The sequence below is a fragment of the Salvelinus alpinus genome, chromosome 30, assembly GCF_045679555.1.
Source record: "Salvelinus alpinus chromosome 30, SLU_Salpinus.1, whole genome shotgun sequence".
Taxonomy (NCBI): Eukaryota; Metazoa; Chordata; class Actinopteri; order Salmoniformes; family Salmonidae; genus Salvelinus; species Salvelinus alpinus.
In genome coordinates this window covers 14545164-14571659 of record NC_092115.1, presented here as the reverse complement: position 1 = coordinate 14571659, position 26496 = coordinate 14545164, and the positions used below count along the sequence as shown (strand labels likewise).

Here is a 26496-nt window from a genome sequence, read left to right as displayed (position 1 = left end):
GGGAACTGTCTAAAAAGTGATTGGTTGTAAAAAGAGGTCGTGAACTGCAAATGCCACGAATGGTGTCACGATTAGACCTCCCAATGGAAAACATTGCCAGAGATTTCTAATGTATCACTATTTTCATTATGGATTTAAATGAATAATATGTTTGCATCTTGGCCTCCTTGATTTTTATTTTTTGTGTTTGTGTGTTAATTTCTGATATTCCTGGCAAATTGTTGTTCTTAAATATGCAGAATGACCAAATAATATAATGCATGGAGATGAAGTCACTGGGTCATACATTTTGATTAATGTAGTTGAGAACATACCATGAGTCATATAGCTGAATAAATTCCCTTCAAAATGAGATTGATCTCAGACATTTGATGAGAGAACAAACTTCTTACAGCAGCATTTTCACAAAGAAATACAATTACTTTGAAGGTAATTTAAGAGAGAAGAAATGCCATAAGGGGATAGTATCTACAGGTGAGACATTAAATTGTGTCCCAATATGCCACCATTTGAGTGCCAGATTCGACATACCTATATTTATATCACAAGTGGCTTCATCTGTTAGACATTTAATATACAGATTCCTTGGAACCGACTACTTGGACTATTCGATCAACTCTTGAATATGGATCAAGTGCATTAAACATGAGAGATAGGTGTGTTACACTCTGCTAAGAGCTAACGCACATCTCCTGATTTACCTTAACACCCATTGAGACTTCGTGCTCCAGCCTCATGACTCCCACTGGACTCTGATCAACAAGGCACATTCTGATGGGAAGCAGGCTTTAGAGTGTGTTTATATGATAGATGTAGCTACTGTATATTAGCCAATAGGTGGATAGAAGACTGCGCCATCAGTATTAGTGACCTTTGGGCGTCTGTGTAACATTTGAGTAATCAATACTGTTTTATCATCTGTTACAACCAACTTAATGAATGTGTGATTGAAGCCAGGATCACAGTATATAATGGAAAGCCTATTTATTTATGGTCAGATTGCCTCATGGTTTACAATGGTGTATTACTCATAGCAAATATTCTTGTCAGACCATTCGTGTCACACATGAACCTGACTGCCAGGGACTTCATCAATATTTGAGTCCAAAGGGGAGAATAGATTAGAATAGGATTTACAGGCTTGGCAGCCAGACCTATATAGTCCATTTTGAACTCTACCACTGGAGTCTCATTAAGACTCATAGAATGTCATGAAGGATTTCTTTGAACTTTGAATGCCCATTAATTTTCTTCTTTGTCGATCTCTCCACTCTACTTTTTTAAAATATAAATTTCACTAAAGGACTCATGAATGCATGAAGTGGCAGTTTATTATTGAAGGAAGTGAAAGTACGCTTCATGGGAATCTCCTTCCTCATTGACGAGCAGGAGGCAAGTTCCTCCTCTGGTGGTGGTGTAGACACTATGAACAAGAGGATGTGGTGTTTAAAAAACAGATTATAACAAATACTGATCATGCACAACACTACCTGCATGCTTTATGTCTCACTCTGGATGGTCAGAAGGGGAGTGAGATCCACTTACATTTTTGTTGAGATATTTCTTTGGAAGCTTCGTGAATGAGATTAATAGGTGAAAGGAGAGTTTTGAAATGAGTTTTGAAAGAGTTGAAAGGACTGGTTGACAAAAGAGTAACAATTCTTGGGCCCCTTCTTCCTTGTTGGGGAGTAGGAGGCAAGATGGTCCTCTGATGTAGTTGCAAAACCCGTGTAGAAGACTGACAACAGTAAATCCCACTGGGCACAGATGTCAGTTCAACATCTAGTTTTGATTTACATTTGGTTGAGTTGTCAACTAACGTCACTTCAACGTTTAAAAAAAATCTCCATGTCATTGGATTTAGATTAAAAGTTGGGTGAAAAAAAGACGAAATGCTCTGACATTCGTGACTTGTTGTAAATCCTATCAGTTCATCGTGTAGATTTTTGGGGGTGTTGAAATGATGTGGAAGCGATGTTGATTAAACCAGTTTTTGCCCAGTGGGATGTCAGTAGGACTGAGTTGAAATGATTGGTTATGGCAGTGAAAATGAACACTTCTTGAGCCTCTCCTTCCTCGTTGTGGAGTAGGTGGCGAGATGGTTCTCTGGTTGTGTTGCCAAATAACCAAAAGGACATTTCTACTGACGCTAGCTGTTGTCATGCCTAGACATGGCAGAGTATACCCTGATTAAAAATAATTGGTTCTTTGGCCTCTCCTTCCTCTGTGAGGAGCAGGAGGCAAGATTTTCCTCTTGTCGTTGTGCATTCTCTGGTGTTGGAGTAGTGCAGAATACTGTGAACAAAGAATGTGGCGTTAGAAAATGGATAACAGAAAACACTGATCATGCATGCATAGTACTACCTGTATGCTTTTGAAAGCAAAGTTAGTAATCTATTAGCTACATACTACTATAGTCGACATCAGTAGGATCCTTGGTGGTCTCAAGGGGAGCGATATCCCCTTTGTTGACTTTCTTGCTCTGATGGTTTAAACGTGAGGAAAGAAGAATTTCAAACAAGCTTAACATTTATTTTTGATTGCAGTCAAAATACCAATACATTTACTGTCCAAGTTGATCTCAATGCCTTGCCCAAAATAATGAAGACTGGGTTTTACCTTTATGAGACTGATCTTTGGGAGCTTAGGAAATGAGAATGTCAAGCTCTTGACTTTGTTTGTTGGTTTGGTGACCAAAGATCTGTTGCACTCACGGTTGATCGGGTGGACAGATGGGGTTGAATCAGTGGTCAGTGGCGCTATGTTGCTACAAAGCCTTTCATCAATGTTCTCTCCGGGGGGAGACATATCCATTTCACTGGCTGTCTCAACCACCTGTCTTGTGATCGTAAAGACATCTATGATCACACGGCAAATCATTGAAAGAGGGTTGCAGCATCCTGGGCTAACTTCAGAACTCATCACCTGAGAGGGAGTGACTGGTCGGATGTTCTGACATGACCTGGCAACCTCAACCACTGCAGATGGAGGGAGGAGGGCAGTGAGCAGCTGCTCCAAAAGGGTCTTTATCGATCTCTCGGTGATAGTATATGCTATCTCCAGCAAACCCTTCCTTGAGATCTCCCTTTGGAGTTCCCCTGTCATGCTGGACTTCGGCAGAGCAGATTCTGATTTTGACCTGCCAGACACAGATTGTGCTGTAAGTGTGCTGTTCACCATCAAAAGGCTTTGCAGCTGGTCGACTAACTTGTCAGTGTGAGGACGAAGAATGCCAGAGAGGAGGATCTCCAGGCTCTTTGCTGACGCTGCATCCTCACGGCTGAGCACCATCCTCTCCATTAACTCCGACACAGCCTTTTTTGCAGAACTTAATCCCTCTGCATCTGACCAAGTTGCAGGGCTCTTTCTGCCACTTCCAGCCACTCTTCTCTCTGAAGAGACAGGGCTGTCCAGTCCACCTCCCTGGTGGTGCAGACTCTGCTCTGGCATTTCTGGGGTAGTGATAATGCTTCTACCCCTGTCACTTCCAGAAGTGGTCAAAGTAGCAACAGCCTTCTGGACGTCGTCCATGCTGAAAGTGGTGCTGGTTGAAGAAGTTGTCCTGGAACAAGCATTAGACAAGCCTTCATCAACACGTTCTTCCTGCACCATACTTTCTGGTGTCAACTTTGATGGGACACTGCCGTATAGCTCCACTGAATCCTCTGTATGAGGCATGGATCCAACGTGGAAGAGCATTCCCCCAATGGAGGGAAGTAGAGAATCATCAGATTCCGACTGAAGAACTTCACTGACCTCTGTGATCTCCTTCCTAGAGGGTTCAGAAACTGTACTAGATCCAGCTTCCTCTGCTGCCTCTTGCTCTGTACCCTCGTCAGATGATGCTGGCAGTTCAACAACTAGCTTGTGCTCTTGTTGTGCACTCCCGCCTCTCTGTTTGATCCCCTTGGAGATACTCCTCATTTTTGCTGACAAAACACGAACAAAGCTGTTAAAACAATGTTTCAACGGTCTACTTCCTTCCTTGTTGCCATCCCTGTCTCCCTCTGCTGATGAGGTGATCAAAGGAACTCCTTGGCCCTCAACCGCTGCCAACTCATCTTTGCTATAGAGCTTGGCAGATCCCACTATACTAAGTAATTGTGATCCCGAGCAGGTTTGTTGTATAGCCCTGGACAGGGCGGCATTGATCTCCTGCACTACCGCCTTTACAATGGCTCTGGCTTGCCTGTCAAAGACACTCTGGAATAGCTGTTGCTCTAGCTGGTTAGCCGCCAAGTAGATGTCCTGCAGCACTTCAATCACTCTATCCTGGACGTCTGTGTATATCATATCCTGAGTGATACCAAAAAGCTCCACCAGAGGGTCCATCAGGATTTGGAGGCTCACTTGTGTGCCTGAGCTGTGTGCAACCTGATCATGTGCCTCAGTGGAGGTAAGGGATCTGTAATAGACAATGAAGGACACCGTTGGGAACATACAAAGAGTTTCATTCCAAATGTTTGTTGCATTGTGAAGAAAATGTCCTGAATGCACTCATGACTCCATTCTATGCACAAAAAAATTACAATCTGGTTCTCTGAATTACCTTGTGAAAGCCTAAGACTGTAAGATTGTATTTTATAATTTGTTGGCAATAGAAAAAGCTTTGAAATAATGCCCACCTGACCCAGATTGTGATTTATAATGAACCGTTCTTAGGATTGCGTAAACAACAACAGTAATTGGGTTCTAAACAAAACAACTACAAGTGTGCTTGGTCTAATTCTTCAACGGCACAGCTAGATAAAAAAAAAAAAGCACCTTATAGTTGAAGACTCTTGAGTCATAAAAGGGCATGGAAATTACTTAGGAAGTGTGCACACTTTGGAGAGGTATGTGGCCACTTGGAAACCCCAGTTAGACCTCTCACTCGAACCCGTGTAGTTTTTTTTGTCTTATGTTGCACCAAGCACAAATTTTTCAAGAATATTCGTATTATGTTACTGAATGTATCCAGAGTGTTTTCAGATTTCTTTATCAACAAATGCAGCAAAAAGTTGCCGACAGTAAATTTCAAATGTGCATAATATCAACAGTGTAATGTTTGGATTCAGTCTTGTCAGGTGAACTGTTGTGTCCTCACCTTTAGTCTAATAATTTCCCCATAATCTCCAAATTGCTACCATGGTTATGTATATACTTTCCATGTTTCTTCTGTTTGAAACATTTTAATTTAGCCCTATCCATATAGGCCAATTCCCACGAGTGTAAGGGGTTAAACAATGGATATATAGCGTTTAGCAACTAAACACATTTTAAATCTAAAATCTATTAATTCAAATTCTGAGAACAGTACTATTAATATTAAAATAGTAATCATTTACACACAAATGTGAAAAATGTGTGAATATTGCATTTTGCAACAAAACTCTTACTATCAGATAAGTGATGTCATAGACCACCTGTTTAGGACCTTTTTTCAACTCTTACAAGAATGAGAATGGAATGAATAACGTAGTCAAACGAAATGAACATACAATCTTGACTGGTAGGGGGTGGGCGACCGTACACTACTGCAATACGTCTTCAAGCTTCCACTCCTCTCCGGAATTGGGCAGCTTTCAAAGCGAACTGTTCTCGACAGAGAGCGACAATCCATAGTGTCCATGTCCAGCACTCTGTCGTTCTCCTCCTGAAGAATACTGGAGAAGGAAATCCGGTCCAGGGTGAATGAAGATAAGTCGATATTGAGCACCTTGGCCTCCACCTCATTTTCAGCCCCATGTGTGTCAATAGATGTAAGGGATCTACAATAGACAATGAACAACAACATTGGGTTTATTCAGATAACTTTCATAGATCTAGGACTTGTTTTCAACTTTCACATTTAAAATTAAAGTAAGAATAAGAAAAGCATAGGCTGTCACAGGATTGGTAAAAAAAATACTTACGGTTTTGAAGCGTAGGGGGTTGCCGAGCGTACACCACTGCAATATGTCTTTGTGCTTCCACTCTTCTCCGGAATGGGGCTGCTTTCAAAGCTAACTGTTCTCGAGAGACAATCCACAGTGTCCATGTCCAGCACTCTGTCCATCTCCTCCTGAAGAGTCCTCAAGGAGGCTATCTGGTCCAGGGTTGTCAAGGAGTCACAGTCAATGACTGTGGGCATCAGGGTGTCATTATCTACAGGCACCTTGACCTCCACCTCATCACATGTATCCACACTCAGGACCCCTTGGTACTGCAGCTGCTCTAGACTCTCCCCTGAGTTGTTATCCGTGTTGACCGTAGATGTAAGGGACACTAGAGGAAAGGAGATCAAATGTCTGACACTTATCTCACACATTGGACATATTGCTGGTGTTATCATAGTGATACAATAAAGTAATCAAGTAAAGATTAAACACTGACCTGAGTCAAAGCTTGGAATACATCCAAGTGAACACCCAGCAGAGGACAAACCTAGGTTTCCCTGTTTCGAGACAATTGTAAACCATGTCAAATATAGTAATATAGGCAATGCAGCAATCATAACATTTGACAGCACATTGAGTTCATGAAGATGATGAAATGCAGCCGTTACACTGGGTAAAAGAGCAAGAGCTAATAGCGTTTGACGAGAGTCCCCTTGGCTTTTGAAGGCAGGTTGGCAGGTTGTGAGAAATGTACAGACAGTAACAATAGATGATTGCTACCTTTAGTCTCTTCCTCTGACTTTCAGTTGCTTCCACTTGTTCACCATTTTCTTGTGTTTGACTGTCCATCACTTGATCCAGGGAGCTAAGCATCTCATTCTGTGAGCGTAAAAATCTGATTAATAGCTTGCTAGGCTAAAGGTACAAGATAACCTATTGTAGATTATAGATTGCTATCATGTTTTTAACTAGACCCAGCAGATTAGAAAAATACATTTATGCTCAAGATTTCTTCAACAATTTCAATATTCATTTTTCACCGTGTATTCCATTGCTCCAAGGAAGGACACATCTGTCACGGGCAGGACAGCAGGCTCAGGAGACGGGTCCCTGTAGGCCACAGCACGTCTGAGTTAACCATTGAGATTTGGTTGTTGAGTCTATTTAGTGGTCGTAAGTAGTTGTTGAGCATCTATCTAGATCCATTTTAGATCTGTCAGTCTGTCGTCTCTGTTTGCTTTAAAAATAGCTACCTGGACTTCTCAGGGGACGCCTCGGACTCCTCGGGACCAGTTCCCTCGATCTTCACAGTGTAGTCAGACATTTTTAGGATGAAGTTGTCTGAAGATAAACATATGTCTTATTCCCACAACTCAATTAAATGCATGTGTTTTCAGGTTTTAAAGGGGCAATCAGCAGTTGTTTCGCAAAAAAGCTGAGGGATGGGGCTGGAGACATGTAACCGCTCTCAAGTTCATAGACAGAGCTATGGATGCAAGGACTTACCGTCCATTATATCAAAATTATAGTTGGAACCATGTTTTGAGGGTATATAGTGTTTGTTTACATTTACTTTGTTTACACACATTGGAGTTAAACAAGCTTATATTTGGGGTCTGATGGGATATGACAATTGAACTAAGCTCATGCGGCATTTAAACGTTTTTTCAAGAATCAAATGGGTACATATCATTAATAAGTCCGGAAATGGATGTAGGGCCTAGCAACTGCTCTAACTTTGTTAAATTATTTAGCTATATAACTTTTTGTAAATAACAAAATAAAAGATCAATGTACCTCAAAACCGTTTTGTCGGTGCGATTTACAAAGTTGAGATAAGACAGATGACAATTTTAGTTGAGCAAGACTAGTGGCATCCAGTGAAAGTGATGAAATACATGTTGGTGACATATAGTGGTTTATGCGAGAATTACAGGAGGATGCGTTTAACCCCAAACCACCCTATAGCCTAGTCCCACCACCACGTAGCTAATAATCATTATTTTTCTTTGACACCCATATGTTAATCCTCAATACCCTGTTAGCAACACGTTAACCACGTTTATCAAACATCTAGAAAACTCATGCGGCAACAAGGTTAAAATTCCTTACAGAAGGGGCAGAGAAACATTTCTCTGCGTGTGCCTCGTGTCCGTTTAACATTACATAGAAACCTACGGCAGCATTTCCTTTTCCTAGCCTCAGCCACAGGCTTTCGTCTCCTGAGTGAAGCCTGGAGCCGAGGCAAGCAACGCATTGACGGGTCATCTGCTAGACAGGTCGCAGTGGTCTACAATCAACATACATGTACCTCGTGGATTAGCCTCTGTGACAGACTTGACCTCACGAAGTCTGAGCGGGTGTCCTTTCCTAACTGATGGTAGTTAGGCCTGAAAACGGACTGACTCCTTGATGAAGAACTGACCCAAGAAGTCCTGTCACGCTCATGTTCAAGTGACGTATTTCTGGACGAGATTACGTCATAGGCGAAAGATTAAAACAAATTACCCCACGACAACAATAGGCTACACTTATTATATAGTATACCATCTTGCCTTGTATCTTGGGACATATGCCGCGTTCAAAACTGGGAACTCGAAAATCTCCGACTTCAGCGCGTTCAAGACCAATGGGAACTCGAACATAACGAGCTCCACACTGGGAACAATCGGAATTCCAAGTCGGAAACTCTGGCATCTTTCTAGATCTCCAACCTGAAGATCACCGTCGTCATGATTTGACCTCATTTTCCCCCCGAATTTCAGTTGTCTCGAAACTGCCACTTCAGGGTGGACACATTCATCTTTGGAATAAAACTTATACGAATAAATATAAACTACCCTTGTATCATGTCAATGATGATCGCCAGAGATGACCATAATGACACAGCTGAGATGTAAGCCCACTACTGGAGTGAAATCAGAAACACTAAGAATTATTATTTCTGGGTTAATGTTAACTAGCTGGTGACTGTGTGACCTGAATTAATTCTCTACACTGTCTTACTTCATGGAACTGTAACATGCCATACATAAAAATAAAAAAATTAAACAGCAAGATGACATACTGGAATCAAAAGAAAAGTGCCAATGTGAAGAAAATAAATAAATAATATCAGTAGGCTTTTAGATATTTATTATTCGGCTGAAGAAGCCTGCCCAAAGCCAGTAGAAAACAGAAAGATCCAGGGGTCTAACACTGGAACAACATACACACACACAAGCATTTCACTACACCCGCAACAACATCTGCTAAATGTGTATGTGACCAATAAAGTTTGATACAGAAGAAAAGCTTAAAATCACTTAAAAAAAATATATATATGAATAAAGAGGTATCAACGACTTGACCCAACTCCACTGCCTCAAGGGGAAAATGGCATTTTCTGAGAATAACAAAACATAATCCAACAGCAAGAGGCATTAACTGCTTGACCTCTTACAATGAAACAGGGGGGGGGGGGGATACCTAGTCAGTTATACAACGCATTCAACTGAAATGTTCTTCTATATTGAACCTAACCCCTCAGAGGTGAAGGGAAATAAAAAGTAAACACTTCATGTGATAAGTGGAAGATAATGTTTTCAGATGAACTAAGAGACACTTGTGACCCTGAAGCATAATGGACTGAACTGCAGCTTTTTGAAAACAACCAGTCACAGAGGAATGACTAAATGAATGATACATTTTCTTTAAAATTAACTTCAATGAAATACTGACACCACAGAAAATGTTCCATCAATAACATGTTATATTCCAAATCTTTGAGTACGTCATACATACAATAAAGTTGCTGAGCATATCCTGAGTGGGTTCTAGGTGAGCTTGGTTGTACCAGCAGACATCTGACTAAGTGCACAGTTCTGAGGAGTAAAAGGTGAAATAAATAGCACCTGAAAAAAAAAAAAAAAAAAAGTCCAGAGTCAGATGTAACCAAAATATTTTTGCGGTTTGTTGCTGATGCCAATCTTGCGGTCAAGTGATTGAAATACAAAAACAATTGTCTTTCGAGACTTAAGTTGCATAGGCGGCTTTAAGAACTGAAATCAGTTTTATATAAGTAAAAAGGTCCATGAGATTTTTGCATTCAATGTTCGCACTGATCAGTCATAAAATATAACCACACAGAGGGAAGAAAATTAAGGAACAAAGTTCTTTAAGAGGTTCATAAATGTAACTGTAGATATCTAAAAGTACAATGATTGCATATTAAAAAAATGCAGCAAAAATGTATATCTTCAGAACATATATTGTAGAACACAAGTAAAAACGTGGGTACATTACTCAACCTTTCAAATGTAACACAAGGCCTAACGGTACCAGTTACCGCATGACACATGAATTCAGTCACTAACGTTCTTTCGCACAAGCTCAGCCCTCAAAGCAAATTCTACCAGTAATTAATAATGCTTTAGAAAAAGTCTGAGTAAAATCTTGACAGTGTAGATTTGGACTAGAACACAGTGAAATTAATACTATTCATAGTGAGATGATTTGCAGAACATTAAGCAGAGATTAGAGCTAGAGGTTACACGCTTTCAGCTGCCAAAGACTGAAAAGAGAAACTTCATATCTCTAAGTGATTTTATGAGCCTGGGTACAACGGGTTCAGGAGAATTGCTGTATGACAGGCTGAACTTGATACAGTATGTGCAATCAAATCCAAATCGTAAAAAAATGAACTGTGTCTCACTAGACACTCGAGGCATATCAATAAAAACGTAGAAAAGTAAAGATATATATAATAATTCATAATAAACAATAATAATAAAACGGGTTTGCAGCAGCACAACATCATCTCTGTTGTTTGAGTCCCTCTCGAACATCAACTACTCGCAAACAGGCACACTTTCAACATATCAAGTCAGGCGCAAAGACACTCAAACACCATTCACACCCTTTACCTAGCCACTCTAAACACCATTCATTTTACATTCTGCCAAAGCTGATCTCTTAACCTCTTCAGTTTACAAAACCGAAACAGATCTGAAACACAAAAGACAAGTCACAGAAAGAGCATATCACTGGAGCATATCACTGGAAACGCAAGCGCCGTTCCAGACTGGGCAACACGGGGAAGCCCGATCTCAGAAGAAGAGTGCAATTAAGCAATAAGGCCCGAGGAGGTGTGGTGTATGGCCAATATACCACGGCTAAGGGCTGTTCATATACCACAAACCCCCGAGGTGCCTTATTGCTATTATAAACTGGTTACCAATGTAGTTAGAGCAGTAAAAATAAATGTGTCATACCCGTGGTATACGGCCTGATATACCACAGCTTTCAGCCAATCAGCATTCAGAACCACCCAGTTTATAATGCTTTATAAACGCTGTGTAAACATGTTAAGCGATATGACAAGTTTAGGAGGCAGTGACACCCTCCCACTCCACCAGGTATTGAACCTTGCCGTCCAGGGTGACCCGGCGAGCTAGGATGCGGTACTTCTCCCCGCACTCCAGGCGGCCTGCCACCCCAAAGTAGCTACTGATTGAGCTCTTCAGGTGGGACAGCTGACCACCTTGGCCCAGCCCGTGCACTATGTCCGTGGAGTGGAGCCCCAGCAGGGGGTTGGGGAGCTCTGGGAGGTGGTGGGGGTCTGGCTGGTGAGGAGGGGGGATCTCAGGGTTGGGAGGCTGGAGGGGGGCCCGACGTGGCCGGCCCCGTCTCCTCTTCAGGGGGGGCTGGGAGATGGGCCAGTGGCGACCCGTGAACGTCTTACTGGAGCTACACAAGCTGGGGAGGAATAGGGAAGAGAGAAAGCGAGAGGCAAGAGTGAGAGGCGAGAGAGAATTAGTGAGGTCGTGCACTGATGTTGGGCGATTAGGTCTGGCTCGCAGTCAGCGTTACAATTCATCCCAAAGGTGTTCGATGTGGTTGAGATCAGGGCTCTGTGCAGGGCAGTCAAGTTCTTCCACACCGATAGACAAATAATTTCTGTATGGACCTCGCTTTGTGCACAGGGGCACCGTCATGCTGAAACATGAAAGGGCCTTCCCCAAACTGTTGTCAAAGTTGGAAGTACAGAATCATCTAGAATGTCACTATGCGGTAGGATTTCCCTTCACTGTAACTAAGGGGCCTAGCCCGAACCATGAAAAAACAGGCCCAGACCATTATTCCTCCTCCACCAAACTTCATAGTTGGCCATATGCATTGGGGCAGGTAGCGTTATCATGGCATCCGCCAAACCCAGATTCAGATGGTGAAGCTTGATTCATCACTCCTGAGAAGGCGTTTCCACTGCTCCAGATTCCAATGGTGGCGAGCTTACGCCACTCCAACCGACGCTTGGCATTGCGCATGGGGATCTTAGGCTTGTGTGAGGCTGCTCGGCCATGGAAACCCATTTCATGAAGCTCCCAACAAACAGTTATTGTGCTGGCGTTGCTTCAAGAGGCAGTACAGAACTCAATAGTGAGTGTTGCAACTGAGGACACACAATTTTTACTCGCTTCTGCACATGGTGGTCCCGTTCTGTGAGCTTGTTTGGCCTACTACTTCACAGCTGAGACATTGCTGCGCCAAGACATTTCCACTTCACAATAACAGCACTGACAGTTGACCGGGGCAGCTCTAGCAAGGTAGAAATTTGACAAACTGACTTGTTGGAAAGGTGGCATCCCACGTTGAAAGTCACTGAGCTCTTCAGTACAGGCCATTCTACTGCCAATGTTTGTCTACGGCGATTCCATGGTCGCATGCTCGATTATATACACGTCAGCAGCTGGCATGGCTGAAATAGCCGAATCAACTAATTTGAAGGGATGTCCACATACTTGGTGTACCATAATGCTATTGTAGAATGTACCTGGACTGTCTGGAGAGGCTAGTTGAGGTAGTTTCAGTGGTGCGGACGGCACTGATGGATTCCATCTCGGAGGTACTGGAGGAGGGAACAGATCTGTCACTCCTGCTGCTGGGAGTAAAGAAGAACACCACAATTCAACAGTTTCACAAACTGAGCAAAAGTTTCACAAATTAATTTTTTTTGGGGGGGGATAACTGACCTCCTTAAGGACTGGGAATCCAGAGGTGGTGGTGGCTTCATATCCTTCAGGAGGGATAAAGAGGTATTACACATGTCAATGGATGAACAACATATCTCTCAAAATGTTTTAACTTTGGGTAAAGGTGTTAACGTTGATCAATACAAGTAGTATTAAACACACACACCTGGGCCAAGAGTTCACTGGAGCGACTTAGCTTGGCCAGAGTCGCCAGGGAGTGACCTCCCTGTTTCTTCATCTTCTTGGTCTTCTTCACCACGCCATTGGTTACTTCACTGGAACAACAAGATTCACACCGTCAAATTGAGTCATCATAGTTCACTGAAAACAAAAGGATAGTTCTCTTTTCTGGTCCCTTATCTTACCAGTAAACTTCTGGCTAACCAAACCCAACCAAAAGTACTGAGATAAAAACCAAAACAGCCTTACCAGGATATCTTGCATGCAAAAAAATGGGTTTTTAAATTAGTATATATTTTTTTATGAGTGTCTCATAACATAATTTAGTAGAAACTTGAGTTCCACCTTGTGTTAGTAAGAGGCTTGATAGCCTTCCTGCCTTTGATCTTGATCTCGTTGGAGGCCCTCTCTGGCTCCCCTCTGTTGGCCAGCAGGTCAGAGCTCTGGGGACCCGGAGGAAAACGGATCCTCAGCCCAAAGAGGTGCTTCTTCTTCTTGATCTCCTTCCCTGACATGAACCTAAGAGAGATGGACAAATGAGGGTGGATTTGTATGCTAACATTACAGAAATCATAAGGTCATAGAGAGTTACTCACATGCTGTGGTTGCTATTCAGTGCTTCCAAAATACTTTCATATCGGTCCGACTGAGGAGTGGCTGAAAGCTGTATTTGGAAAAACGAAAAAGTCAGATTTATTTAGTGTTAAAATGTAATATACTGCTGTATCAAATAAAATAAACTCAACAAAAATATAAAAACGCAACATGTAAAGTGTTGGTCCCATGTGTCATGAGGTGAAAAAAGATACCAGAAATGTTCCAGATGCACAAAAAGCTTTTCTCTAAAATGTTGTGCAGAAATGTGTTTACATCCCTGTTAATGACCATTTTTCCTTTGCCAAGATAATCCATCCACCTGACAGGTGTGGCATATCAAGAAACTGATTAACAGCATGATCATTACACAGGTGCACCTTGTGCTGGGGACAATAAAATGCCACTCTAAAATGTTCAGTTTTGTCACACAACACAATGCCACAGATGTCTCAAGTTGAGGGAGTGTGCAATTGGCATGCCGACTGCAGGAATGTCCACCAGAGCTGTTGCCAGAGAATTGAATGTTCATTCCTCTACCATAAGCTGCCTCCAACGTCGTTTTAGAGAACTTGGTAGTTTGTCCAACTTGCCTTAAAATCGCAGACCATGACCTCCACATCCGGATCGTCTGAGACAAGCCACCCGGACAGCTGATGAAACGGAGTAGTATTTCTGTTTGCAATAAAGCCCTTTTGTTGGGAAAAAAAAACGGATTCTGATTGCCTGGGCCTGGCTCCCCATTTATTTATTTTGGTTTTCCATTAAAACAATAAGAAAAAGTCAGAAAATTAAATTTAAAAAATCAATGAGGCTGCGCTGCTACCAGCAATATTTTGGGTCTCACGGTGCGTCCCTTTCAGATGGTTAAGCATTGCACCTGTACTACCATTACTGTACCTCAATTCCAGCTTGCACATTTTTTCCATTTAACTCTCAAAGTACTTCCATACAGGACTTTGCTGCTGTCGCTTGCCTTTGGTCAGAGCGTTGGGCCAGTAACTGGAAGGTTGCTGGATCAAATCCCCGAACTGACAAGGTAAAAATCTGTCGTTCTGCCCCTGAGCAAGGCAGTTAACCACTGTTCCCCAGGCGCCGAAGACGTGGTTGTCGATTAAGGCAGCCCCCCGCACCTCTCTGATTCAGGGGGGTTGGGTTAAATGCGGAAGACACACTTCAGTTGAATACATTCAGTTGGACAACTGACTAGGTATCCCACTTTCCCCTTTCCAATTGTTAATGACGTAATGGTGGGGAGTCGAATCCCGGTGTCGAATCCCATTTCTTAGTGTCAAGATACCAGAATCGACTCCTAAGATTAAGTGTTTTTTGGATTGGAGGAGACGGATTAGTTGCCGTACTTCCGAGAACACAAACACCTGCATTTTCATACCGAGGGACGGAGTGAGAGGGAAGGGGCACAGTATAGGCAGGTCGGCCACCAGGCAGACAGTCAGAACCATGCACTAGGCCTATCTATCAGCAATCAAAAGCTATATCTTTCAAGTTCTTGGCTTACAATGTCTCACTTCAGTAAAGCAGGGCCTATCATCAATGAATAGGCTAGAATATTCCACATGCAACAGACCAAAGACTGATCACACTCGCATCACTAGAGAAGAGGGGGCAGGCAGAACAGCGCGAGGGAGAGAGAGGGGGCAGGCAGAACAGCGCGAGGGAGAGAGAGGGGCAGGCAGAACAGCGCAAGGGAGAGAGAGGGGGCAGGCAGAACAGCGCGAGGGAGCGAGAGGGGGCAGGCAGAACAGCGCGAGGGAGCGAGAGGGGGCAGGCAGAACAGCGCGAGGGAGAGAGAGGGGGCAGGCAGAACAGCGTGCATATATCTTGGTAATCTGTATCTCGCAATATATTGTATGCCTCGCAAATTCACCAAAGTAACCCAAAGTTTGCCTCTTACTCTCTGGTTTTTATTTAAATTACACAACTTTCCCCAGGCAAAATATCCAAGATGGCACAGCAGTCAGATGTCTGTTGTCTTGTCCCATGTATATATTTTTTTCTTGTTTTCTTCTAATATATATAATTTTTAAAATCTGAATTGCCATCTACGAACTGAACATACTCTCCTGCAACCCGCCTCACCCAATGTGGTACGGATCTGCTATTTTTACACTTTAGAACCGGAACCCCCATCAGAAGGTAGCCAGCTAACTAGCTACTAGCCAGTAGTCAGTTAGCCACTGCTAGCAGTCATCACCGTTAACACGGACATCAGCCAGCCTCCGCCTGGTCAATTCCTGCCACTCTGCACAGCGCGATATCAACCCAGAGCATATCGGACTGCTTTTTCTCTACCACATCTCAGGATTCCTACCGCAAGCTCTGAACCTTTGCACCGAATCATTGCAGCTAGCTAGCTGCTATCCGAGTGGCTACTCCTGGCTAATGTCTCTGTCCCGAAGCAAGCACCAGTTAGCCTGGAGCTAGCCTTGAGCTAGGCCCATCTCCTGGCTAGCTGAAGAGGTCCATCAGCCAATTCTTGTGCTTCAATACATATTTTGGCCTGAACCCTTTTACTGCCGACAGAGCCCAGCCGATCCATCACGACTGGTCTGCCAACGTAACCGTCCGAGGGGGTTTCAACAGGCTCCTCCGTTGCGACGTACCACCTGCTTGCCCCGGCCCGCTAGCTGTCTGAATCGCCGTGTCTCCAGCTCGCCTAGCTACTCACTGGACCCAATGATCACTCGGCTAAGCATGCCTCTCCCTAATGTAAATATGCCTTGTCCATTGCTGCTTTTGTTAGTGAAGGTCTTATTTCACTGTAGAGCCTCCAGCCCTGCTCAATATGCCGTAGCTAGCCCTTTTGTTCCACCCCCCACACATGCGGTGACCTCACCTGGTCTAAACGATGTCTCTTGAGACAAAACCTCTCTCATCGTCACTCAATGCCTAGGTTTACCTCCACTGTATTCACATCCTACCATACCCTTGTCTGTACATTATGCCTTGAATCTATTCTTCCATGCCCAGAAACCTGCTCCTTTTACTCTCTGTGCCGAACACACTAGACGACCAGTTCTGATAGCCTTTAGCCGTACCCTTATCCTACTCCTCCTCTGTTCCTCTAGTGATGTAGAGGTTAATCCAGGCCCTGCAGCCCCCAGCACCACTCCCATTCCCCAGGCGCTCTTATTTGTTGACTTCTACACCTGCACCTACACCTGCATTGCTTGCTGTTTGGGGTTTTAGGCTGGGTTTCTGTACAGCACTTCGAGATATTAGCTGATGTACGAAGGGCTATATAAAATAAACTTGATTGATTGACTTCTGTAACCGTAAAAGCCTTGGTTTCATGCATGTTAACATTAGAAGCCACCCCCCTAAGTTTGTTTTATTCACTGCTTTGGACACTTCGCCAACCCGGATGTCATAGCCGTGTCTGAATCCTGGTTTAGGAAGGCCACCAAAAATCCTGAAAAAACAAGATAGAACTGCCAAAGGGGGCAGAGTTGCAATCTACTGCAGAGATAGCCTGCAGAGTTCTGTCTTACTATCCAGGTCTGTGCCCAAACAATTTGAGCTTCTACTTTTAAAAATCCACCTTTCCAGAAACAATCCTTTCACTGTTGCCGCTTGTTATAGACCCCCTTCAGCCCCCAGCTGTGCCCTGGACACCATATGTAGATTGATTTCCCCCCATGTATCTTCAGAGATCATACTGTTAGGTGACCTAAACTGGGACATGCTTAACACCCCAGGAATCCTACAATCTAAACTAGATGCCCTCAATCTCACACAAATTATCAAGGAACCTACCAGGTACAACCCTAAATCCGTAACCATGGGCACCCTCTTAGATATCATCCTGACCAACTTGCCCTCTAAATACACCTCTGCTGTCTTCAACCAGGATCTCAGTGATCATTGCCTCATTGACTGCATGCGTAATGGGTCTGCGGTCAAACCACCACCCCTCATCACTGTCAAAAGCTCCCTAAAACACTTCAGCAAGCAGGCCTTTCTAATCGACCTGGCACAGGGATCCTGGAAGGATATTGGCCTCATCCCGTCAGTATAGGATGCCTGGTTGATCTTTAAAAGTGCTTTCCTCACCATCTTAAATAAGCATGCCCCATTCAAAAAATGTAGAACTAAGAACAGATAAAGCCATTGGTTCACCCCAGACTTGACTGCTCTTGACCAACACAAAAACATCCTGTCGCGTTATACATTAGAATCGAATAGCCCCCGCGATATGCAACTTTTCAGGGCAGTCAGGAACCAATATACTCAGTCAGTTAGGAAAGCCAAGGCTAGCTTTTTCAAACAGAAATTTGCATCCTGTAGCACTAATTCCAAAAGGTTTTGGGACACTGTAAAGTCCATGGAGAATAAGAGCACCTCCTGCCAGCTGCCCACTGCACTGAGGATAGGAAACATTGTCACCACTGATAAATCTACGATAATCGATCATTTCAGTAAGCATTTTTCAACGGCTGGCCATGCTTTCCACCTGGCTACCCCTACCCCGGCCAACATCTCAGCACCCCCTGCAGCAACTTGCCCAAGCCCCTCCCCCGCTTCTCCTTCACCCAAATCCAGACAGCTGATGTTCTGAAAGAGCTGCAAAATCTGGATCCCTATAAAATCAGCTGGGCTAGACAATCTGGACCCTCTCTTTTTAAAATGATCAGCCGAAATTGTTGCAACCCCTATTACTAGCCTATTCAACCTCTTTCGTGTCATCTGAGATCCCCAAAGATTGGAAAGCTGCCGCGGTCATCCCCCTCTTCAAAGGGGAAAACACTCTAGACCCAAACTGTTATAGTTTATAGTTATAGACCCAAACTGTCTATCCTACCCTGCCTTTCTAAAGTCTTCGAAAGCGAAGTTAAACAGATCCCCGACCATTATCAGCAAACTCAATAGCCTTGGCTTCTCAAATGACTGCCTCGCCTGGTTCACCAACTACTTCTCTGATAGAGTTCAGTGTGTCAAATCGGAGGGCCTGTTGTCCGGACCTCTGGCAGTCTCTATGGGGGTGCCACAGGGTTCAATTCTCGGGTCGACTCTTTTCTCTGTATATATCAATGATGTCGCTCTTGCTGCTGGTGATTCCCTGATCCACCTCTACGCAGACGACACCATTCTGTATACATCTGGCCCTTCTTTGGGCACTGTGCTAACAAACCTCCAAACGAGCTTCAATGCCATACAACACTCCTTCCGAGGCCTTCAACTGCTTTTAAATGCAAGTAAAACTAAGTGCATGCTCTTCAACCGATTGCTGCCTGCAACCTCCTGTCTGACAAGCATCACTACTCTGGACGGTACTGACTTAGAATATGTGGACAACTACCTAGGTGTCTGGCTAGACTAAACTGTCCTTCCAGGCTCACATTAAGCATCTCCAATCCAAAATTAAATCTAGAATTGGCTTCCTATTTCGCAACAAAGCCTCCTTCACTCATGCTGCTAAGCACACCCTCGTAAAACTGACTATCCTACTGATCCTTGACTTCGGCGATGTCATTTCCAAATTAGCCTCCAACACTCTACTCAACAAATTGGATGCAGTCTATCACAGTGCCATCCGTTTTGTCAGCAAAGCCCGATATACTACCCACCACTGCGACCTGTATGCTCTCGTTGGCTGTATGCTCTCACTACATATCCGTCGCCAAACCCACTGGCTCCAGGGCATCTATAAGTCTATGCTAGGTAAAGCCCAGCCTTATCTCAGCTCACTGGTCACCATAGCAACACCCACCCGAAGCACTCGCTACAGCAGGTATATTTCACTGGTCACCTAAGCCAACACTTCCTTCGGCCGCCTTTCCTTACAGTTCTCTGCTGCCAATGACAGGAACGAATTTCAAAAATCACTGAAGCTGGAGTCTTATATCTACCTCTCTAACTTTAAGCATCAGCTGTCAGAGCAGCTGTTACCTATACACAGACAATCTGTAAATAGCACACCCAACTACCTCATCCACATATTGTTACTTATCCTCTTGCCCTTTTGCAGTAACCCAGTATCTCTACTTGCACATCATCATCTGTACATCTATCACTCCAGTGTTAATGCTAAATTGTAATTATTTCACCTACATAGCCTATTTATTGCCTTACCTCCCCACTCTTCTACATTTGCACGCACTGTACATAGATTTTTCTATTGTGTTATTGACTGTATGTTTGTTTATGTAACTCTGTTGTTTTCGTCGCACTGCTTTGCTTCATCTTGGCCAGGTCGCAATTGTAAATGAGAACTTGTTCTCAACTGTCCTACCTGGTTAAATAAGGGTGAAATAAATGTAAAAAAACACTTCTTTATAGCCTATCATCTAGTTATGCTATAACACAGAAAATAATATGTTTTGTGATAACGGCACTGTGATAATTTTTTGGGGGGGAAACTTTTTCTTGCCGTCAAGGATCACAATTTTGTTTAAACGTTTTAATGTTTAAACATTCACACCACTATTCCCAACTGTGTCAAGCTTCGTCCTACCTCCCCGAGCTGCAGTTGCTCCCAGGTGTCGTTGATGTAAGTCATCAGCTCCATCTCAGAATCAAAGTACTTCTTCTTGTGAATCACACTCATGTTGTAGAGGCTCAGGTGTGCAACGTCCACCCTATTGGACAGAAACAAGGAAGGAAGCACAGAACAGCCACAAGTCAATGATTCAGTACGGGGATTAACGTGGAATAGAATAGCTTTATTTTTCCTAGAGGGAACTATGATAGACTGCTACTCCAGTTTCATCAAATATATATATATATATATACACACACACACACACACACACACACACACACACACACATACATACACATACATATACATATATATATACACACACACTGTTAAACTGATTCAGTGTTATTGGGGTATCTTGTTTGCTTCAACAGGTGGAAACAATAGATCAACAGCTCGAGTGAATAACATCAACCCTTCTCGTACACCAATCAATTCGACACAAATTTCTCTCACCATCTAAGAGGCAGTCGTTTGAGGTACTCTGGTTCACTACTGCAAACTGAGCAAATAAATAGATAGAACCTGGTGAGAAAGAAGCACAAGAGTAGATTTATTTTCTTGCATGCCATAGGTAGTCACTCAGCACATGATTCCTGAGAGATGACTTATCATACGAGGCTTTAAAGGTGCGGTTGTTTAGTACCTGTCTCCATAGAGCATGGGCGTCTTAAAACACTGGATACATGCCTCGTGGAACCACTGCTTACACCTGTTGCACTGCAGCATCTTCAGGTACCAGCTAAAGGAGAGAGGGGTTAAAACAGAGTGTGTGTGTGTGTGTGTGTGTGTGTGTGTGTGTGTGTGTGTGTGTGTGTGTGTGTGTGTGAGACCCACTCTCCAGGGCCTCCACAGTAGCAGTAGCATTGCTGGATGTTGGTCTTGTGTCCCTGGTCCCACACCAGGTCCTCCAGGGAATAAGGCAGAGACTGCTTCAGCTCCTGCAGGGCTTTGGGACCCTTCTGTCAGAGAACACATACACCGGACTGTGAGCTCAATTTGGTTGGAGCGTTCCCTTACTATTACTACGACCTTTTCACACAGTGGTTCTGTAATATGAATATTATGTGTGGGTTCACTTTCCAGTGTTTTCATATTGCATTATGTTGTATTGTATTACAAACTAGGTGGTTCGAGCCCTGAATGCTGATTGTCTGAAAACAGTGGTACATCAGACTGTATACCACGGGTATGACAAAACATGTATTTTTACTGCTCTAATTACATTGGTAAACAGTTAATAATAGCAATAAGGCACATCAGGTACTTTGTGGTATATGGCCAATATACCACGGCTAAGTGCTTTATCCAGGCACTCAGCGTTGCGTCGTGCTGAGAACAGCCCTTAGCCGTGGTATACTGGCCATATACCACACCCCCACGGACCTTATTGCTTAATTACTGTATTTCTTTTTGGGTACCTTGCATGCTGAACTCACTAAATGTAAATGGACAATATACACAGACAAAACATTAGGAACCCAGTCCTAATATTTCGTTGCACCCCGCCCTTTTTGACCCTCAGAACAGCCTCAATTCGTCGGGGAATGGACTCTACAAGGTGTCGAAAGCATTCCACAGGGATGTTGGCCCATGTTGACTCCAATGCATTCCACAGTTGTGTCAAGTTGGCTGGATGTCCTTTGGGTGGCGGACCATTCTTGATACACATGGGAAACTGTTGAGTGAAAAACCCAGCAGCGTTGCAGTTCTTGACAAACCGGTGCACCTGGCACATACAACCACACCCCATTCAAAGGAACTTAAATATTTTGTCTTACCCATTCACCCTTTGAATGGTACACATACACATCCATGTCTCAAGGCTTAAAAATACTTCTTTAACCTGTCTCCGCCCCTTCATCTACACTGATTAAAGTGTATTTAACAAGTGACATCAATAAGGGATCATAGCTTTCACCTGGTCTGTCTCATGGAAAGAGCAGGTGTTCCTAATGTTTTGTACACTCAGTGTTAGTAATAATATAGTATCGTAAGTACCTCTGTTGTGGCGAACACACACTCCCTACAGAGCCACTTCTCATCGGTGTCGATCAGGCTGGAGTCGATGATGGGGGAGTGGCAGAGCTGGTGGTATCCTGAAAGGAAAAGACGGGTCACAGTTAAGAGAGAATTACTATTGTATCAATAAATTTTTCCAGAGGTGGGACCTCTAATGACTAGATAGCAAACAAGGAATCCTTAAATGGGATATAAATCTACAAACATCTGGCCCAAAGCATAATTTCCCAACCTTGTCTTTGCGCTACAGGACGAAGAAGTTACATTGGGTTTTGACCAGAGGCGGAACCCTCTTGAAAACGCATCGCTACACATAAAGTTTTTCCACCCCTCTGCTAGCAGGGCTCACCCTCCCACAATTTCTCTGCATGTCCTCATTGAAAATTAACAGGGACGGAACATCTCTTGCCAAATTCGTTGTTGGTGAAAATCCACTCTTAGGATGGTGATTAAGCCATGTCAACATTGTTTGGGAGGTGATTAAGCCCTACCTTGTCCACACTTGTCGCAGATGACAATCTCGTTGGGATCCTCTGAGCACTCATCCTGGCATATTGTGCAGACCATGTCCTCTCCTCCCTCGTCCCCTAAAAAAACACAGGTGGGATGGGTCATTCCTCTAGATCAGGGTTTCCCAAACTCCGTCCTGAGGCCCCTCCTAGGTGCACGTTTAGATTTTTGCCCTAGCACTACACAGCTGATTCAAATAATCAAAGCTTGATGATGAATTGGTTATTTGAGTCAGGGTGTAGTGCTAGGGGGGAAAAAAAAACCTGCACGTGGGGGGGACCAAGTTTCAACAACGCATAACAGTTAACTTTTGTACATTATAACTGACAAACAAAGGTGCGAGACCATGGTGGGAAGTCTCCATTTCACCAATGTGATGTGTGCACAGTGCTATATGCAGTCCTATCTCCACAAACCTATCCCCATGTGCTACCAATCCAACATAATCAAACAAGATATGCTACTTTCACCCAAAGTTGACTGAAATAGGAATCTGTCATTCATATCCAGTCCAACGAGAGAGGGACCCTTTTTTGAAGTGGACGTCATTTAATATAGAAGTTAAACACTTTTATTTTATTTTTTTATCACACCTGCAACCGCACAAAATAAAATGGCGTAGTCTAGCATGCTGACCACACCACTCGCGTCACGTGCGCTGCAAAATAATGCATGTTATTCAATCATTGCACCCACACTGCTCGCGCGTGTCTGCGTAGCAAGGTGCTAAAATATAACTTGGTTCTATTTGTGACGCTTGACGCACTGCAAGTCCCACCTCCTCATTGGTTTTTAGGAGCATATACCCACGTGGGTGTTTGAAAGATGAACTGAGGTCTACACTCCAGTCCAGTCGGTAGTGCACCTTAAAGATGGTTGCCAACCGCCATATAAAGTCCAAAGAAGAAGGAGGAGAGATTACTAGAAACAAACTTTTACCTGTAGATTAATTGTCGGAGTAGAGGACCTTGTGGTAAAATAACAACCCAATGTTTATATCCAAGGACAAATTAGCTAGCAACAGCAAGCTAGCTAGTTAAATTGCCATAAATGTTTAATGCTTTTCGACCTGTCCCCAAATTAATATAGTTGGTTCAGAGTTCGTTTTGATTTTTCAACCTGCGTGTCCTGATCGTGTCTGGTGTAGGTGGACAAAATGGCGATGGCGGACGCACGGTCTGGTCAGAGTGTAAGCATAAGTGCAAAGGCCATAGAATATGAACTTTTTAACTCTAGGTGACTTTAGTTGAGAGGCCCAACTTAAATGAATTCCTACTCAAATACAACTGGGGGTGCCATTTGAGGTTCAACATAACACAATCACATTTTCTGCCACTTAGACCAAATACGATTGTGCAATTCCAATATGTCAAACATCAGTCATGAGTAATCTAACTAAAATCGGTGCTCATAGATGACAATTAATTTCTAGGCCCCTCCCTGAAGTGTGACTCATTAACATGTATAAAATTAACATGTATGAACACAGTAGTAACACAGGCTGAGGAGTGCCTTCCCTATGCCTGTCTGTGGGGAATTTACGGTTGGTGTAGGAAATTCTGTGGTCTGTTAACTGTCAGGGACAAATTACAAAAGAAAAACCAGGAGGAGATGGAAGAAATCTCAACCAAGGATATGAAGACAACCGGAGATAGAATGAATGAGGGCAAGCCTAACGGAATGAATACACACATTTAACTGAAAAACTGTACATCCCGGAGAAGAAATTATACTTTATGAAAGCAGAATTTTAAGGATTCTGCCCACGGTCTATTGGCAATATCTGTGGAGAAAATAGAAAGGCATGTATTTTTACTAGCAGACGGCTTTTTTCTTTAGAGTGTAATACACACGTGGCAAATATCCAACAAGATGAAAGTTCAACATACTATCAAGTAAGCATAAAACGGTCCATCACATTGACTATCAAATATATGACTGGAACTTGACATGGCAGCATGTCTTGTGCAGAAGAACTACTTGCCTGTCTGAATGTCCTTCCACAGAACCCAGGACTTGGACCGATCTTCAAAGACAACAAAGCAGCGGTGCTTGTCCTTATTTATCTGAGGGAGAAAGAAATATCAAGATCCTTTACTGCAAAATGACATAAGATGTCTGAAATTGCATTTACACCAAATTGAAACTTTCCACCTAGTAACTACAGCTGCTTACCTTCGTGATAGTCCCCAAATAAAACAGCCCATCCGACCATCGGGCTAGGACCTCTTGTCCCTCTTCAAACTTGTTGCCGAGCTTGGTGTCCGTGTCCCCTCCATGTCTAGCCTCGGTAGAGTGGACGCTGGTCAGGGACACTGGCGTCTTGCACTGCTGCCGAAGGGAATGTGCTTTCTGCTGGTGGACCGGCAACCGCTCTAATGCCGTTGAGTCTCTGTCATATTGGAAGAGAGAGGAATTAATTCCTACATCGTCCCCCCCCCAAAAATAGGTGTCACTGTCAAGCGTTGTCATTGTATTGAAGCTACAGGCCAGTTGAGTCTCACCATAGCAGCATATGTGAGACACAGAATAAAAGGAGATTATTTCAATGGGAACACTGGAAAGCCAAATCACATTTTTTAAGTAACAGAAGCAAGCCATGCACGCTACTTAATAGAGAATTGTCTAGAATTTGACAGGTTGCGTCAACTCAGCTGTCAAGTAACTCAGCATACTAGATATCTGTGAGAAAATTAGTAGTCTTGGGGTGTTAGAGCCCTATCCCACTCTCTACACCGTCACTTTTTCCTTTTGTTCGTGGGCTAGTTAGCTGTCTGGACATTTGCATCCAGGATGAAATAATGAATTGATACAATTAACGGCATATACGTTTTCAGTTCAATGGCTAGCTGGATACATCATGTATGCAATTTGTCTTAGCAGTTGTCTACAGGCACATGTCTCGAGCTATAACAGACGGAATGATTCTGGAGCGCACCCACAGTTAATAACATGTTATTTTGATAAGTTTGCGAGCTACCTCATTCGGTCAGTTAGGAGGGTCAAAATGCCACATATATTGAAATACTCGGTCGTAACCGGTGATTGGCGTCTTGTCCGAATATCGGTAAATCTCTTTGAAATGCTCCTCTCAAAATATGACACAATACAAATGTTGTTTAGAAAATAACAAACGGGTCATTCTCCCCTAATACATTCGCCATTTTTATTTCCCGCTGATATGGGAGTGCATTGTGGGAAGCGCTCGGTCAACCATGGCAGAAAGGGAGGTCCTACTCGGCGGGAAATTTGTTTCCCTCCAGCAGTTAGTGTTGTTTCGCACACCAAGCAAGGAGGTTTTGTATGGAGGTCAATGAGAGTGTCGAATTTGGTCAACAACAAAAATGTATGTCTTATTTGCTACGTGAGGTTTATTTGATCCAATAGAAGTTTCATAATGCTGATATAAGTTGGGAAGGTGACATCCCGGAAACTTAAAGAAAAAACACTTTATATCGGAGATGTCTCGAGATGACTGCATGTTCATTAAATTAGGCTAGTAGCATAGCGTCTCTCTCCACTGAATACAGGCAGTTGATGTCAACAACCCTCATCGAATATTTAAAAAAGGACAACAATAATGAGATGTATCCACCAATCCAAAGAAAGGATAAGGCGGGAGCGAGACGACGACTCCCATTGTAAAGGCGGAGAGACATGTATCTTGGCACTATATCAATCATCTTTGACCCACTAGATACATTTGAAAATGAAGGCAGGACACTTTTCCACCCACGACCCACTTAAAAATATATATGTTTTACTGTCAGAACCAGTCCAATTATTATTATCTACACTTATTGTTTCGTCCCACCTAGAC

The 26496-nt window shown here is 43.3% G+C and overlaps 2 protein-coding genes across 5 annotated transcripts; both read right to left on the bottom strand.

Moving 5' to 3' along the window:
* Positions 1 to 1313: 1313 nt before the first annotated feature.
* On the bottom strand, positions 1314 to 8544 carry LOC139559635 (uncharacterized). Of its 2 annotated transcripts, XR_011671799.1 has the most exons (11): positions 8170 to 8544; positions 7112 to 7199; positions 6899 to 6968; positions 6639 to 6737; positions 6355 to 6415; positions 5895 to 6246; positions 5481 to 5750; positions 2620 to 4405; positions 2410 to 2482; positions 1546 to 2295; positions 1314 to 1423 (listed from the first exon to the last, which is right to left on the bottom strand). XR_011671799.1 is itself a non-coding variant. In XM_071375795.1 (10 exons), the coding sequence occupies exons 2-10, from the start codon at positions 7180 to 7182 to the stop codon at positions 2150 to 2152; spliced, it is 2928 nt and encodes a 975-aa protein (XP_071231896.1). In that variant the 5' UTR covers positions 7183 to 7199; positions 8170 to 8544; the 3' UTR covers positions 1314 to 2149. The 2 variants fall into 2 exon arrangements, 1 of the variants encoding a protein (XP_071231896.1); XM_071375795.1 differs by having other exon boundaries at positions 1314 to 2295.
* Positions 8545 to 8976: 432 nt separating this feature from the next.
* LOC139559636 (metal-response element-binding transcription factor 2-like) lies at positions 8977 to 25870 on the bottom strand. Of its 3 annotated transcripts, none has more exons than XM_071375796.1 (15): positions 25657 to 25870; positions 24852 to 25068; positions 24661 to 24742; positions 22658 to 22753; positions 22146 to 22243; positions 20982 to 21106; positions 20791 to 20886; positions 20601 to 20669; positions 20118 to 20241; positions 13645 to 13712; positions 13394 to 13567; positions 13035 to 13143; positions 12869 to 12912; positions 12670 to 12777; positions 8977 to 11594 (listed from the first exon to the last, which is right to left on the bottom strand). In XM_071375796.1, the coding sequence occupies exons 1-15, from the start codon at positions 25659 to 25661 to the stop codon at positions 11222 to 11224; spliced, it is 1788 nt and encodes a 595-aa protein (XP_071231897.1). In that variant the 5' UTR covers positions 25662 to 25870; the 3' UTR covers positions 8977 to 11221. The 3 variants fall into 3 exon arrangements, with proteins under 3 accessions (XP_071231897.1, XP_071231898.1, XP_071231899.1); XM_071375797.1 differs by having other exon boundaries at positions 12670 to 12774; XM_071375798.1 differs by having other exon boundaries at positions 12670 to 12771.
* Between the last annotated feature and the right edge of the window lie 626 nt (positions 25871 to 26496).

Bases quoted from the DNA above. Each gene is read 5' to 3' on its own strand.
- LOC139559635 (XM_071375795.1), bottom strand. From the start codon at position 7,182: ATGTCTGACTACACTGTGAAGATCGAGGGAACTGGTCCCGAGGAGTCC. The intron at 6,416-6,638 runs GTAGCAATCATC...GTCTCGAAACAG, and splicing joins GTCAGAGGAAGAGACTAAAG to GGAAACCTAGGTTTGTCCTC. The intron at 5,751-5,894 runs GTAAGTATTTTT...TGTCTATTGTAG, and splicing joins ACCCCCTACGCTTCAAAACC to ATCCCTTACATCTATTGACA.
- LOC139559636 (XM_071375796.1), bottom strand. The intron at 22,754-24,660 runs GCAAGTAGTTCT...GTGTTTTTTTAG, and splicing joins GTGGAAGGACATTCAGACAG to GGGACGAGGGAGGAGAGGAC. The intron at 11,595-12,669 runs GTACATTCTACA...ATTCCTCCCCAG, and splicing joins AGCCTCTCCAGACAGTCCAG to CTTGTGTAGCTCCAGTAAGA.